General features: G+C 36.7%; 1 protein-coding gene across 1 annotated transcript in view; it reads right to left on the bottom strand.

The window, feature by feature from the left end:
* The window catches only part of LOC102999947 (peroxisomal multifunctional enzyme type 2-like), a 75,663-nt gene that overhangs the window by 1,833 nt on the left and 57,523 nt on the right, over positions 1-16,307 (bottom strand). The window contains exons 17-20 of the mRNA XM_057539146.1: positions 15,544-15,609; positions 7,467-7,536; positions 6,659-6,765; positions 4,768-4,854 (exon numbers count right to left, since the gene is read on the bottom strand). Coding sequence (XP_057395129.1) covers positions 4,768-4,854; positions 6,659-6,765; positions 7,467-7,536; positions 15,544-15,609 — 330 coding nt within the window. The remainder of the gene's footprint in view (positions 1-4,767; positions 4,855-6,658; positions 6,766-7,466; positions 7,537-15,543; positions 15,610-16,307) is intronic.

Here is a 16,307-nt window from a genome sequence, read left to right as displayed (position 1 = left end):
TCCTCACCAACCATTCAACAAAGAGTATTAACAACCGGTGATAATCACCACTTCCTTAGGAGCTGAACTTTCATTAGAAGTTCTAATGCCGTCATTCCAAGGAGGATGATTCTTAAGGCATCTTTCTTAGACCCTGAATTTCTGAAAGAAATGAACCTCTCCTCAGAAAAGGAAAGATGATTCCAAACGTACCAGCTCAGGTTCTCCAACCTAGAGCCAATGGGTTCATCACAGCAAGCCCCAGCTAGGTTGGGACATACTTTTGTCATTCCTTCATTTCTCTGTCCATTCTTCATTATAGAAACCGTTATTTAGCCCCTACTATGTGCCAGGCTCTCTAGATTCTGTACTTGAACATTTAAGAACAAAAAAGATGCAAAGAGTTTCTCTCAAGGAGCTTAATTCTAGAGGAGAAGATAGACCATTTTTTTTAAATAAGTAAAATACCTAGTAGGTTAGATATTTGCAAGTACCATGATGAAAAAGAAAACAAGCAACTGGATATGGGACTATAGGAAATAGGGCAATTTCTATGCTGAATGGGAGATCATGGAAGGCTTCACTAAAAGGGCCTCATCTCAGTAGTACCTGAGGGCAATAAGGGAGCTTAGAGCCAAGGTTACATTTTTCAGGCAAAAAGAGACTGGAGTCTGGGTCAGGGGTTGCCTGGCCTGTTTGAATACCAGGAAGAAAGCCAGTGTGGCTGAGGGAGGGAGAGAGTGGTAAGAGGGGAAGTCAGAGGGATAATGAGGAACCAAATTATATAGGGTTTTAGAGGCTACTGCTCAAACTTTGGCTTTTACTCTGAGTGACATGGGAAGCTTGGAGAGTTTTAAATGAGAAATTACATGTTAAAAGATCACTCTAATTGCTTTGTTAAGAACAGACTTTTGGGAGGCAAGGTCAGAATCAGAGAGAACAGTGGGCCTATTGCAATAAACCAGGAAAGAGATGAACCATAAAAGGAAAAATAGGTAAACTAGACATTATCAAAACTAAAATCATTTGCTACGTGAAAGATTCTTTTAAGAGTATAAGAAGTCAAGCTAGAGACTGGGAGAAAATATTTACAAACTACATAGCCAACAAAGAAGTAAGTCTATAACATATAAAGAACAGACATATGGACACCAAGGGGGGAAAACTGCGGTGGGGTGGGAATGGTGGTGTGCTGAATTGGGCGATTGGGATTGACATGTATACACTGATGTGTATAAAACTGATGCCTAATAAGAACCTGCAGTATAAAAAAACAAACAAAACAACTAATACTAAACTTTCATTGGGTTATTTGTATGGAAATATGTTAATATAAATGTTTCAGACATTACATGAAATTTCTAAAAATCTTATATTTGTATTTGTATGGAAATATGTATGGAAATATGTTAATATAAATGTTTCAGACATTACAGGAAACGTCTAAAAATCTTATATGTTCTGGTATAATGTTATAAGTAATAATCCTAGTTATTACTTTAAAATATTATCTCAGAAATAACTAATTTTCTTGTCAACTGCATTATTATGAACTTTCATCAAATCTTTAACCATGGTCATTTTTAAGTCTTTTGTCATTTACAGACAGTTCTGTGTGTACTCTGATGATTTTGCAAATATGTTCCTATAAAAGGGTTTCATCTTCAAGAAATTCATGGAAAAGACTCTGACAAGTACAGGTTTCTGGTAACTGACTGTACTGCTGAACTGAATGAATAAGCATTTTCAGAACTCTAATGAAAAACTGATGAACTCATAAAAGTGCTAACAAAAGATCAAGATGAAAAAAAAAAGAAATTAATTACATGGGACTGAGTGAACTGATGTGGATGAGTATAATTTTTGTGACTTTCTGTCTGAATTAAAAAAAAAAATCCCACAAGGACTCAGAGGAAAAGAATATACAAATCAATTTTCACAGCAAAGTAAAGGAGCTGTTACAGTGGAGGATTACTGGACTGAATGTCAATATTATGACATAGTATAAGTGTGTTTCATGTTTGGTAATTGCAATCATTGTTGCTTTTGTTGTGGTCATCCATGTACAATGCTTGGTGTCAGTCTATTTATCTCTTGTAAAAATAAAATACAGTGTGTGTGTGTGGGAAAAAAAAAAAAAAAGGGTTTCATCTTCAAGAAATTCATGGAAAAGACTCTGACAACTACAGGTTTCTGGTAACTGACTGTACTGCTGAACTGAATGAATAAGCATTTTCAGAACTCTAATGAAAAACTGATGAACTCATAAAAGTGCTAAGAAAAGATCAAGATAAAAAAGAAATTAATTACATGGGACTGAGTGAACTGATGAGGATGAGTATAATTTTTGTGACTATCTGTCTGAATTAAAAAAAAAATCCCACAAGGACTCAGAGGCAAAGAATATACAAATCAATTTTCACTGCAAAGTAAAGGAGCTGTTACAGTGGAGGATTACTGGACTGAATGTCAATATTATGACATAGTATGAGTGTGTTTCATGTTTGGTAATTGCAATCATTGTTGCTTTTGTTGTGGTCATCCATGTACAATGCTTGGTGTCAGTCTATTTATCTCTTGTAAAAATAAAATACAGTGTGTGTGTGTGGAAAAAAAAAAAAAAAGAAAAGAAACTAAAAATGCAACTACCATATGACCCAGCAATCCCACTACTGGGCATATACCCTGAGAAAACCATAATTCAGAAAGACAAATGTAGCACAATGTTTATTGCAGCACTGTTTACAATAGCCAGGACATGGAAGCAACCTAAGTGCCCTTCGACAGATGAATGGATAAAGAAGATGTGGCACATATATATAATGGAATATTACTCAGCCATAAAAAGAAACGAAATTGAGTTATTTTTACTGAGGTGGATGGACCTAGAGTCTGTCATACAGAGTGAAGTAAGTCAGAAAGAGAAAAACAAATACCGTATGCTAACACATTTATATGGAATCTAAAAAGAAAAAAAAATTGGTTCTGAAGAATCTAGCGGCAGGAGAGGAATAAAGATGCAGATGTAGAGAATGGACTTGAGGACATGGGGAGGGGGAAGGGTAGGCTGGGACGAAGTTAGAGAGTGGCATGGACTTATATACACTACCAAATATAAAATAGATAGCTAGTGGGAAGCAGCCACATAGCACAGGGAGATCAGCTTGGTGCTTTGTGACCACCTAGAAGGCTGGGATAGGGAGGGTGGGAGGGAGACACAAGAGGGAGGGGATATGGGGATATATGTATACGTATAGCTGATTCACTTTGTTATACAGCAGCAACTAACACAACAATCAAAAGCAATTATACTCCAATAAAGATGTTAAAAAAAAAAAAAAAAAAGAAATCATGATACAGTAAAAAAAACAAAAAAAAAAGTTAGGGCCTAGGAAGGAAGCCTTGAGCCAGGCAGACCTGGGTGTCTATCCCAGCTCCACCACTTTCTATGTGACCATGAGCAAGTTATTTAGGAGACCTGAACCTAGATTTTCCTAAATTAAATGTAGAGCTGTTACGCATAGTAGAAATAATGGGATAGCCTGCTTATAGGTACTCGACAACTTTAAGCTGTTATTATTGTTGGTGGTGGTATTTAAACTGCTCGACACAAACCATCAATGTAGTACAAATGATCAGGCCAAAAAGTGTCACCCTGGTCAACTGTATTAACAAAAATAATCTGTAAAAAACTTATAAAAGGCTGATTGCATGTCCTTTTAGTATTTTACTGGAGCACTGCTAACAGCCTCACCCCAAAATTACTTAACTCTATAGGGAGATATACTCTGTCTTGTTACTTACTATTAATTAAGCCCAGACTCTGTGACATAAGATGTTAATTTGTGTCACATTTTCATTTTATATCTGTCTGAGAGTCATGCCTTTAATTTTCTGAAGATTATATTCTGACAACAACTTGAATGATGGGTTGAGCCAAAAAGATATGGTTGGTTGGGTTTTCAGAAATGCTATGTAGACAGGCACCAATTTAGCTGAGAATAAAAAACAGAAAATAGCTTCTTTTCGGCCAGAACCTCCATCTTCCAGTAATTCGCCAAAATGACCAACACAAAGAGAAAGAGGAGGGGCACCCGCTACATGTTCTCTAGGCCTTTTAGAAAACATGGAGCTGCTCCTTTGGCCACATACATGCAAATCTACAAGAAAGGTGATATTGTAGATATCAAGGGAACGGGCACTGTTCAAAAAGGAATGCCCCACAAATGTTGCCATGGCGAAACTGGGAGAGTCTACAATGTTACCCAGCATGCTGTTGGCATCATTGTAAACATACAAGCTAAGGGCAAGATTCTTGCCAAGAGAATTAATGTGCGTATTGAGCATGTTACGCACTCTAAGAGCTGAGATAGCTTCCTGAAACGAGTGAAGGAAAATGATCAGAAAAAGAAGGAAGCCAAAGAGAAAGGTACTTGGGTTCAGCTGAAGCGCCAGCCTGCTCCCCCAGGGAAGCACACTTCGTGAGAACCAATGGAAAGAAGCCTGAACTGCTGGAGCCCATTCCCTATGAATTCATGGCATGATGGGGGTAAAGAAAATAAAAGACCTGGACTGTAAAAAAAAAAAAAAAAAAACAGAAAATAAAAAACAAGGTACGGAGGCATCTTATTTTCAATTAAAAGTTACCACTGCTTTTTTAAAAAAAACTTTCTAAGTTTTATCTCATATCCATAATATTAACCAAAAGAATGCTAGGATGGAACATAATTATAGGATACAGTGAAGAGGGTTAACGAAACAATGTACCTCTAACTACATTATCCATACCTTGGTTTGGAAATGGATTCTATTTCCTTCCTTCCACATCTCAGTTTGTAGAGTTTGTCCTGGATATACTGGTTTTGCAAAACGAACCTTTAAAAAAAATGTGTTTTAGGGTTAAGAATGTTTTAATATGAAACTTTTCCACTTTGCAGGGGGGTGGTATTTGGGGGGAAGGTTGGAGAGCATAAAAGGAAGAAACAGAGACTGGACTATACTTAAATTCATAAAAATAGTAGTATGATAAAATTAGTAGAGATATAGTTAGTAAAAGTTAATTCTTTGTCTTTCAAAATATAGAATCAATAAATAGTTTAATCTTGACAAATCAAAACACAGAAGAATAATCATATTAAGTAGAGTTATATAGGTAACCACCAAAACAACTTAAGAGAAGCAGTTAAAAGTAGCACTAGGGGCTTCCCTGGTGGCGCAGTGGTTGAGAGTCTGCCTGCCAATGCAGGGGACACGGGTTCGAACCCTGGTCTGGGAGGATCCCACATGCCGTGGAGCAACTGGGCCCGTAAGCCACAACTGCTGAGCCTGTGCGTCTGGAGCCTGTGCTCCGCAGCGGGAGAGGCCGCGACAGTGAGAGGCCCGCGCACCGCGATGAAGAGTGGCCCCCACTTGCCGTAACTGGAGAAAGCCCTCGCACAGAAACGAAAACCCAACACAGCCATAAATAAATTAATTAATTTAATTAATTAATTAAAAAAAAAGCACTCATTAAGTCTGAGGAATAAGACCTGGGGTTGTTGTATAGGACAGAATAATTACATTTTTTATTTCCTAATTTTCTATACTATTTTATTTGCTCTGTGTATATATTATTCGCTGGTTTTAAAAATAATTATAATAATAACTATAAAATAGTTATAATAATGAGAATAATCAGTGTTATCAAAGGCAAGACATCAGAAAATAAATTTCCACTGCTGCAAGGAGCACAAACTGATAAAAGCTTTTGGAGCTATTTGACACTGCCTTAAAGTTTTGTTTTGTTTTGTTTTAAGTGTATGTCTTTCGATTTATGCAAAACTGTGCAGAGTCAGTTTTCTTTGCAATTTATAATGGATGAAAACTTGAAGCTAACTTAAAAGTGCAAAACTAGGGCTTCCCTGGTGGTGCAGTGGTTAAGAATCCGCCTGCCAATGCAGGGGACACGGGTTCGAGCCCTGGTCCAGGAAGATCCCACATGCTGCGGAGCAACTAAGCCCGTGTGCCACAACTACTGAGCCTGTGCTCTAGAGCCCACGAGCCACAACTACTGAGCCCGCGTGCTATAACTACTGAAGCCCGCACACCTAGAGCCTGTGCTCCGCAGCAAGAGAAGCCACCGCAATGAGAAGCCCGCACACCACAATGAAGAGTAGCCCCCACTCGCCACAACTAGAGAAAGCCTGCGCGCAGCAAGGAAGACTCAATACAGCCAAAAAATAAAGAAATTTACAGTGACCACAAAAAAAAAAGTGCAAAACTAAAATCAATATGCAACCAACATACTGATATAGGTGCATGTTTATTAGAGTTCAAATGCAGCCACTTAACATTTTCAATTAAATTAAGGCAAATTATAAAACTGTAAAACATGAATAAATAAATTTTTACAGGTAAATCATGAGTTTGTTAAGGCATATATGCTGATATATGTATGCTCCTAATTAATTTACAAAACAATCAAATCAATCTGTTAAAAGTATAACTGTATATAATATCCTTCATGATGCATGTGTAATAGAGGCATTTATAGCTACAAAAAGAGAACTTGCGGATTGCCAAGTCAATGAAATAATAAAAATAAGAACTTCGGATAGTACCTATTTTTAAATGAAGTCACTAAGACTCCTCTAAAACTAAAAAGGAACAAGTAGTTAAATTATTAATAATTTACACATACCTTAATTGCTTTGAATCTTGACACATCATTATCTGCAAACTGCTGTAAAACATGCCTGGCAGAAAATCCAAATGTACATAATCCATGTAATATGGGCTTGTCAAAACCTAAAAATGAGAGAGAGAATTTAGTTAGATAAAGGCACATTTCATGTTTAAAAACCAAGAACAGTTCATTCAGGACTTCAAAAATACATTTTTAAACTGCATTAGCCTGACTCATACCACCTAATTTAACACATTATTGACCAGGGGGATTTTTGCAGAAACTAACGCCTATGGCGTTAATACATCTCCAGTCAATAATGTGTTAAGAAACATGGAAAATATTTTATAAATAATACTTCCTGGGAAAAAAATTATGAAATAAACAAAAAAAGAAAAAAAAAAGGAAGGAATGTCAGAGATCTGGGGACACAAATAATTATTTTGTTTCGCTTTGGTTGTAACCACGAAATCATCCACAGTGATTTCAATATCCATGTATGTAGATGATCCTTCTTCAACCTTTCAGTTCTTTGCTCTCCCCTCCAATGGCCTTGACCTTCATGATAACTCAGACACCCATCCCCATGGTCCCATCCTAGACCTTGCACTAGCAGGAGCTACCTTCCACCATAATCTGAATTTCACGTACACCATTTTCTGAACACTACTTCCCACCTTTCCATGTCTTTTGCATAAACATATTAGGAGAGGGCTATTTTTAAAATGTTACTCAAACTTCCAGTCATAAGTAGCGACGGCTTTAAGTATTATTTAGATAACTGAGCTAATATTTTCATTGGCTCACATTATTAGCAACTCACCTGCTAAGTTAGCAAAGTCAGGATCAATGTGTAAGGGATTCCAGTCTCCACTGAGGCGGTACAAAGCAGCCTGTGGAGAAAGAATTATAAAAGAAACTAGCACCCAGTGCCTTCTTAGAATACATTAAAATAAAAACAGGAAATACGGCTGATTATTGCATAAGAAATGCATTATAATGTACCTCATAGTAGCTTTGATTAAAAAATAACTATTTCTAACAAAAAAAGATTAAGTGTAAATCAAATGCTTTTTGTAACACCTGCCACTGAGATCATAAGGCGTGAGGACTGTCAAATAATAGGAAGGGGAACCAAGAACTACATCTGGGAACAACACTGGTTACCACTGCCTAAGGAGAAATTCACAAAAAGGAATCCATCAATCTACTCTCGTTAAAACACAATGAAGGGCTTCCCTAGTGACGCACTGGTTAAGAATCCGCCTGCCAATGCAGGGGACACGGGTTTGATCCTTGGTCCGGGAAGATCTCACATGCCGTGGAGCAACTAAGCCCGTGCGCCACAGCTACTGAGCTTGAGCTCTAGAGCCCGCGAGCCACAACTACTGAAGCCCAAGCACCCCAACTACTGAAGCCCACATGCCCTAGAGCCCACGCTCCTCAACAAAGGGAAGCCACCACAATGAGAAGTCTGTGCACCACAACGAACAGTAGCCCCCGCTCGCCGCAACTAGAGAAAGCCCGCGCACAGCAACAAAGACCCAATGCAGCCAAAAATTGTTAATTAATTAATTAATTTTTTAAAAATAAAATAAAATAAACACACATTTTTTAAAAAAACACAATGAAGATAAGGTGTAAATGTTTATAGCCTCTTCTAACCAAGCAAAATTTATGCCAACTTTCTTAATGGGGTGTTTTAAATTGAAGCCTGTAACCCAATACTAGACATATAAACATCACACACTTCTCACAAACTTTCATTCTACTGGGTATACTAAATCCTGAGATCAGCTCATCCTGCAAAAAAACAGACTAATAACTTGCCATTAAGATTATATTCCTGCTTACTCCAGATCTTCACATCACTTCTGTACTTAGATAAGGCACAATTAGCAGAAAGATATAGATAACAATAGGAAAAAAGTCACCATACTTCCCAGCATTGAAATTGTGCGTTGGTCAAATGAGAGAGTACTTTTCAGTACTGAAGGGAAGAAATTCACAAAAGAGCTAACAGTAAGTATTTAATGTATCTGTGTATTAACTTTGGGTCTGCCTCTAGACTTCTCTCTTATCAATTGCTAGGTTAAGCTTTCCAAGACTATTAAGATGTTGTGTAGAGACTAGCCAAGTCAGCATACCTGACTTTCTTAATGAGTTTTTGTTGTTTTTAATTATTGATTATTCTTTTTTAACACATTTTATTTACAGAAAATAACATCTCCTGTAATTCATAGGAAAATGTTGTTTACTTTTTAATGTTTTGTACAATTTTCATAAGCTCTTTCTCTTTCCCATCACTCTATATGATAGTTTTCTAAATTATTCACTTTTTTAATGACTCAGTATTTTTTCCCTTTATATGGCTTCTAAAAATAATTAAATCAAATCAACAATTATCATATAGATGTGACTTAAGATTCTGTATAAGATGGCAGAAGATTAAATGATAAATTTTAGAAAGCACTTTAAAAAAAATAAAACACTAGGCAAATATACATCATCATGTTGCATACAAATGGTAAAAGAATGACGAATTTCAGGGCCCAAAGCGGAAGGTGTCAAACACATAATAGATCATGGGCTTTGGCACCAGACAGACCTAGGTTCAAATCCAGCTCTGCCATTAGTGGGCAATTTTCTTTATCACCCTAGCCTCAACCTTCTCATTTAAAAAACTGAGAGGCTAATCAAACTCTTACAGAGCATTATCCTTGATAAATATTCATACCTCAATAAATGTGAACTATTATGATTATTTAAAAGATTTCAGCAACAGTATAAGACGATCAAGTTTTTAAGATTAGTGTCAGTGTTCTTACCCCACAGATATCATTCCTATAAATGAAAAGAAACAACTTTTCTAAAGAAATCATATTAAAGGAATATGAAAATTTTCATATTATTTCAATGACAGCATTGCTTCCAACAGAAGGCAGAATTAGCAAAGACATAAAAGATCTATGATGAGAAATGACTAAAGTCAACTGATTGGATGTTTGACTAAATTCAATCATAATGCAAAATAACCATTCTCCAAACAATAAAGAACACTATCAAGGTTTATTTTCTGAATATCCTGAAGGACTTTCGTATTTCAGAAGAAAAGCAAAAAGCTTCGTGTTTTGGTGTTTCATTTCTGCCTAGATGTAAAAATCACTAAAATTCACACATACAAACTAAGAAAAATAGATCTATATTGTCTTACTTGAGTATTAAATGTAAGTGGGAGGATCTTCCATATATGAGTAAATTAGTTCCTAGTTTTATTTATTTAAAGTGTACCATTAGGGACTTCCCTAGTCATCCAGTGGTTAAGAATCCACCTTCCAGTGCAGGGGACATGGGTTTGATCCCTGGTCAGGGAACTAATACCCCACATGCCAAGGGGCAACTAGGCCCTTGCGCCACAACTACTGAGCGCACACCCTCTAGAGCCCGCGCACCACTACTAGAGAGCCCACGTGCCGTAACTACTGATCCCACACACCCTGGAGCCTGCGCACCAGAACTAGAGGGCCCACGTGTCTCAGTGAAAGAGTCCGCATGCCGCAACGAAGACCCTGTGTGCCACAACTAAGACCCAATGCAGCCAAATAAATAAGTAAATTTTTTTTTTAAAGTGTACATTAAGTTAAACCAAATGCTAAATAAAAAAGGTCAGGAATTAGTTCTTCCCAAATCCTCACATCCCCTAAAAAAGCAAACAGATCGACAAGAAAAACAAGTAAAAGTACACAGATCCCAGGCCTACAGTGTAATTAGAAGAGAAAAACCACACACTTCAAATTCCTATAAGTAGAAAAAAAAACACCTATATCCAGCAGCACTGTCTTGTGAGCACCCTCTCAAAACTGCTAGAGAGAGTGGTAGGGGTGGGGAGGGGGAGTATAGCAGAAGCTCATGGAAGAGAAAAAAGGAAACAAAGAAAAATCACTTCGAGACACAGACAGTCTACCTCGAGGACAAAAATACTGAGAAGAATCCTGGAAGATTAGAATACTGACTACTGAGAAAAGAATTAAAAGTGCACGGGCCTCCAAACGGCAGTCCTAGAAAGGCAATACTTCTGAGGAAGAAGAGGATAAAACAAAGATGTCTCCTTCGAAGACGAATGGTGAAGAAAGAGAAGCAAGAGGGGAAATTTATGATCCTGCAGGATAAAGAGAACTACAAAAAATTTAATAAAACACTTCCCCACTATGCCTTACTCCAAAAAGCCATCCATTAAAGAAAAGGCACTTTGCTATACTGACAGATGACAATCTTGAATTTCTTTAAGAACCTTGTAAACTGTCCCAAACTACTAACTTTACCTACAAAATGCATATAGGTAAGTAATCTTCACCTGTACAAAGCTACAATAAGACTAAAAAAGAAAATAAGAACCAAAACATTATAATAAATACAATTTTCCCAAACAAAACAACTAGCAAACAGAAGAAAACGATAACACAATACTCAAGCATTTGGGGATAGGAAATAAACATCTGGAATCTGAAATTCAAAAACCAAAAATATAAATGGACAACAAACATGAAGAAATGAAGTAAGAGATGATTAAACTTGGGAAAGAAAGAAAAGAAAAATCAAAGTCATACCAGAAATTGAAGACTAAATTATAATGTTCCCAAAGGAGAACATATTCAAACAAAATTTTAATAAGGGGCATAGAAGAAAAAGAAGAAAAAAACCAAGAGAATGGAAATGAGATTAATAAAGAACTACAAAAGGACAGAAAATGGTTGGAAGAAAGATAGAAAAAGATCCAATGTACATAAAGAGTACCTGAAGAAATAAAAATAAAACAATGAATAAGAACTAATATTTAAAATTATAACCCTAGAAAACTTTTTGAAAATAGAAGATCTGAACACACATATTAAAAAGGCCCACCAGGTACATGGGAAAACGGACCTGGAATGAGCAACACTGAGACTTATCCTAGTAAAACTATTAGATTTTTAAAGATGAAGGAAAAAAAAATCCTAAAGCCCTTGAGGATAAAGATCAAGTAACTTAAAGGAAGATAATGACTGGCATCAGACTTCTAAACAGCAATATAGAAAGCCAGGCAACAATGGAACACCATTTTAAGAAACTCAAGATTTCATATCCAGCCAAGCTGTCCTTTGAGTATCCAGGGTATAGAAAAATAGTTTTAAATACATAGGAACCGGACTTCCCTGGTGGCGTAGTGGTTAAGAATCCGCCTGCCAGTGCAAGGGGACATTGGTTCAAGCCCTGGTCCAGGAAGATCCCACATGCCGCAGAGCAACTAAGCCCATGTGCCACAACTACTGAGCCTGTGCTCTAGAGCCCATGAGCCACAACTACTGAGCCCACGTGCCACAACTACTGAAGCCCGCACGCCTAGAGCCCGTGCTCCGAAACAAAGAGAAACCACCACAACGAGAAGCCCGCGCACCACAATGAAGAGTAGCCCCCGATTGCTGCAACTAGAGAAAGCCCGCGCGCAGCGACGACAACCCAGTGCAGCCAAAAATAAATAAATAAATTTATTTAATAAATAAATAAATACATAGGAACCAAAGGAATACTATACACGAGGCCTTCTTGGGGAACCTACCACAGGAGGAGCTTTATCCAACCAGGAGATATGGGAGAACCTTTGGCAAAAGGATTGATATATATTTGATTGCAAATCTAAGACTAAAACAAAGGTGGGGAAGAGGGAAGAATAATATATAAATGTTAAATTGTTCTGAAAAAGTAAAATTAATGCATTCCCCAAAATGGGAACTGTAAGGGAAAGAGAAACAAGAAAATAAAATAGGCTCTTTAATTGTTAGAAACAAATAGGAAACAAAGCACAGCAATAAAAACTGAGAAAACAAATAGTAATAAATGAGAAAATTGGGCACTATGGGCATATAAAAAGGTATAGGACTTCCACTTTCAGCCTAGATGGAATAAGTGGAATGAACTTACTCTTCCACTGTAAACAATTAGGAAAAAAAAAATTTTTTTAAGTGGGCGAGGGAGATACTGTTCTTAGACATTGGACAGTAGGCAGGACAGGATTATGATTCTTGATAGAAAAGAAACAAACAAGATGGACTCTACAATGGCCACAGCGCTCTGCCTGACAGCACTTTCTAGACTGCAGTGCAAAAAGGGAAACCGAAACATAGCAAAACAGTCTCAAAGAGTTAAAGAGATAAAGATCAGAGTTCTGGGAGAATGGGCAGCTGGAATGCAGACGTACTGAAAGGGAGGAAGCTACACAGGAAAGAGCTCCAGAAATTGAAATAGAAATCCCCTTGAGGGCCACAGAGAAAGGCCCTGGAAGATGAGACACCACCCGGAGAAGAAGCCAGGTGGAGATTAGAGGCACGCCAGCCAACAGGGAGCACTAAGACCCTGCACTTGTGAAAGAGCCATCCGGGACTTTCCTGCCCCACCCAGCCGCCGTCTGAGAACAGCCACATGAGTGACAGCCAACACCGTTTGTAGCACAAGGACCACCCAGGCGACCCAGAGTCATGCAAAATAATAAATCACTGTTTCAAAACAAAATTTTAAAAGTACTTACAATACACATGGTAATATAATAAAGAATTATACTTTAATGGATAGTATAACCAATATTCCAAAGATTAACTTTATTTAACAATGATGGTAGCTAAGGTCCTAACTGTTAGAATAAGTAGTAGGAGATATGTATCTAGGGAAACTAAAGATACTTGTTTTCATTCTCCTCAAATACAAAGCCTGACACCTGTTACCTATTTATTCTTTGGTCTTTCTAGATTATCGGGGAATAATTTTCTCTTTATTAATTATGAAAAACCATGAAGTATACTTGTAATATATACCAGTTTGAAGATGAAGAAATTTTCCTAAAGGCATGAAAAACAAAATATTCCAGAAGTGATATTGGTAGAGCTATGGTTGCCAGTTTCCCTACTGATTGAAAAGTTACTTATTTAATTTAAATACCTGGCACAAAGTTTAGGCTATAACAACATAATCTGTTCCATTTCCACTTCTCCTTAAAGGTCTGTTCGTCCACAATCATCTCCCACCACTCTCCGGTGTGAATGCTCTAATTCTTACTCCTTGTACATACATCATGCTCTTTTCTGCTATCATTACTAAGTTCTTATCCCCTTCCAGGTCATACTGCAAGCCTTATACCCCTGGCAAGACAGAAGATCTATACACCATTTTAGTTCAGAAGTCCCATCTTTCCTACCAAACTCTTCTGTATGTCATTCTCTAATGAGTAGCCCATCTCAGAATGTCTACAGCACTTACTCTATAATTCAAAGCCTTGTATTTAATCATTCGTTGCTTAGAATAGGTGCCCTAGAAATGAAGACATCTACGCCTTATATCTAAGTGTCCTTTCAGTTCCTTGTCAATAGATCACACTTCTTCTACTTGATTTGTATCTCCTATAGCACAGATCCAATTTAAAACAGCCCACAAATCCCCTGAAATTTATGCAAAGTTTTATGCAAAATGTTTTTGAAGAAACAGTCGGTAGTTTTTATCATATTCTCGAGTGACCATATGATACAAATGGTCAGGAACCTCTGTCAAATGATGGGTGCCCATTATTTATACAAAAAAGATTTGTTAACTTATAAACTGTCCTTTGTCACACAGCAAAATACTCAAGTCTGCTAAAAGCTAACAAAAAGTTCTATTCATCTGAAAAAAGAAAACAAGAAAATCTTTCTGCTTCCTGTATAAAGAAATTCAAGCCATGGAAACTATTCAGCTTTTCTTATCTACAGCAGATACATTTTATTATTTCAGTAACACAAGAATAATAATGGAGCATTTCTGGGTTTTCTGAACCATGAAACCATGAAGTCTTCTGTTCTTTAGTGTGCTAATAAAATGAATTTCACTATGAAGCTTTAATTAAACATAAATATGAGTGCTCTCTTAAGAAACTGATAAGAAATAGGGATGGGAAGAACAATTAAAGGCAAAAACTAATCTGAGGTAGAAAGTATTGTTCTATCACCCAATTATATAGTGTATAAAAAAATACAATTAATATGTTCCAAACTTAATTCTTTCTGGCTCATGAAATTATATTCCTATTTGCCAGCACACATAAATCCTGCAGAAGTTCTCATATCAAGTATATCAAAATTAGTATCAAAAAATAAGTGAATTTTACAAATAATGTGCTGTCATCACCTGCTTATTCACAGCATAACTTCAGAGCTTTACATATTCTGCTCTATATTTGCATGGTTAGGATTCTGGCCATCTTAGGGAAGAATCGTCAGGTCTCTCAAAAACAAAGTTGCTTTTCTCATCTTTATGGTCACCTTTTGCTTCTTAGATAAATCTTTGCATGCTTACAGAATTTGTTAACTGACAGGGCATTTTAACTCCTCCATCAGAAAACATATTATTTATGCCAAACAAATGAGATTAAATCATCTACTCCTTTCTCAGATGCTTTATTGTACCTGTCCACTAAAGTTAGCATAAAATAATCTCTCTCGAAGCAATGTAGCTCAGTTTTCTTTTCCAATAGAAGAAAGGATAACTGAAATTTGCCTTTTATTTTATCCTGCTCTCTAAGGCTTTAATGAAATTCTTCACTACTAAGCTAGGCAGTCTCCTTAAGGCAAGCAATCCATTGCCAACAAAGCATGATGCTTTTTCAATTGACTAATGAAAAGCCATTTTACATTTTCTTTTGATACCTAGTGGAGAAAAAAACTGCTAAGTAAAAATTCAGAAAGAACGAATTTCAACTACAGAAATATGCCATTATTTTTATTACATAGAAGAACACAGCCACTACTTTTGGACTCACAAAATTACAGGGTATCAGAGTTATCAATCAAAAAGTGTCAGGAGTCAGGTGGCTTTATCACTTTTCGAAAATACATTCTTACCTGACTAAGTGAGGTGGTATCTGTAAGTACAGCATCAGGAGGTCTATTAGGTATGGCTACAGCTACCTGAGATCAAAAAACATTACACGTTAAATTATAACAAAATAATTGTTATTCTCTTTACCCAGACTGATATTTGATAAACAACCATGTTTCAATATACAGTCATCCCTCAGTTTCCAAGGGTGACTGGTTCCAGGACCCCTTCATGGATACCAAGATCTGCAGATGCTCAAATCCCTTATATAAAACGGTGTAGTATTTGCATATAATCTATGCACATCCTCCCATACACTTATAATACCTAATACAATGGAAATGCTGTGTAAATAGTTTGGGAACTTTCTGGAATTTTTTTTTTCTGAATATTTTTGATCCACGGTTGGTTCAATCTGCAGATGCCAAACCTGTGGATACAGAACCCACAGATATGGAGGGCTGACTGTAACAAAATCTGCAAGCTGGATAAAAAGTTTATTTTAATATTTTATTTTCAGCACATAATGACATTTAAAATTTCATAACTGCTAGCTTCATCTACATTATGATTTCCCTGAAATGACCTTGTTTAACGAAAGGAATTATATAACCAGATCCATTCTCTAGGCCACAAAGGAGAAAAAGGTAAAGACTCTTTTCCCAATGCAAAAGATGACAATAACTGTAAGAATTAGACCAACAATTCCCATCTATATTGATTTAATCTTTAAATGCACTTTACTAAGGGTGTGGATCTCTTTGCATTTATTTTCTTTTTAATTTTT

This window comes from Balaenoptera acutorostrata, chromosome 2, assembly GCF_949987535.1.
Source record: "Balaenoptera acutorostrata chromosome 2, mBalAcu1.1, whole genome shotgun sequence".
Lineage (NCBI taxonomy): Eukaryota > Metazoa > Chordata > Mammalia > Artiodactyla > Balaenopteridae > Balaenoptera > Balaenoptera acutorostrata.
The sequence above is the reverse complement of the archived record's forward strand: the minus strand, read 5'-3'. Positions and strand labels throughout refer to the sequence as shown.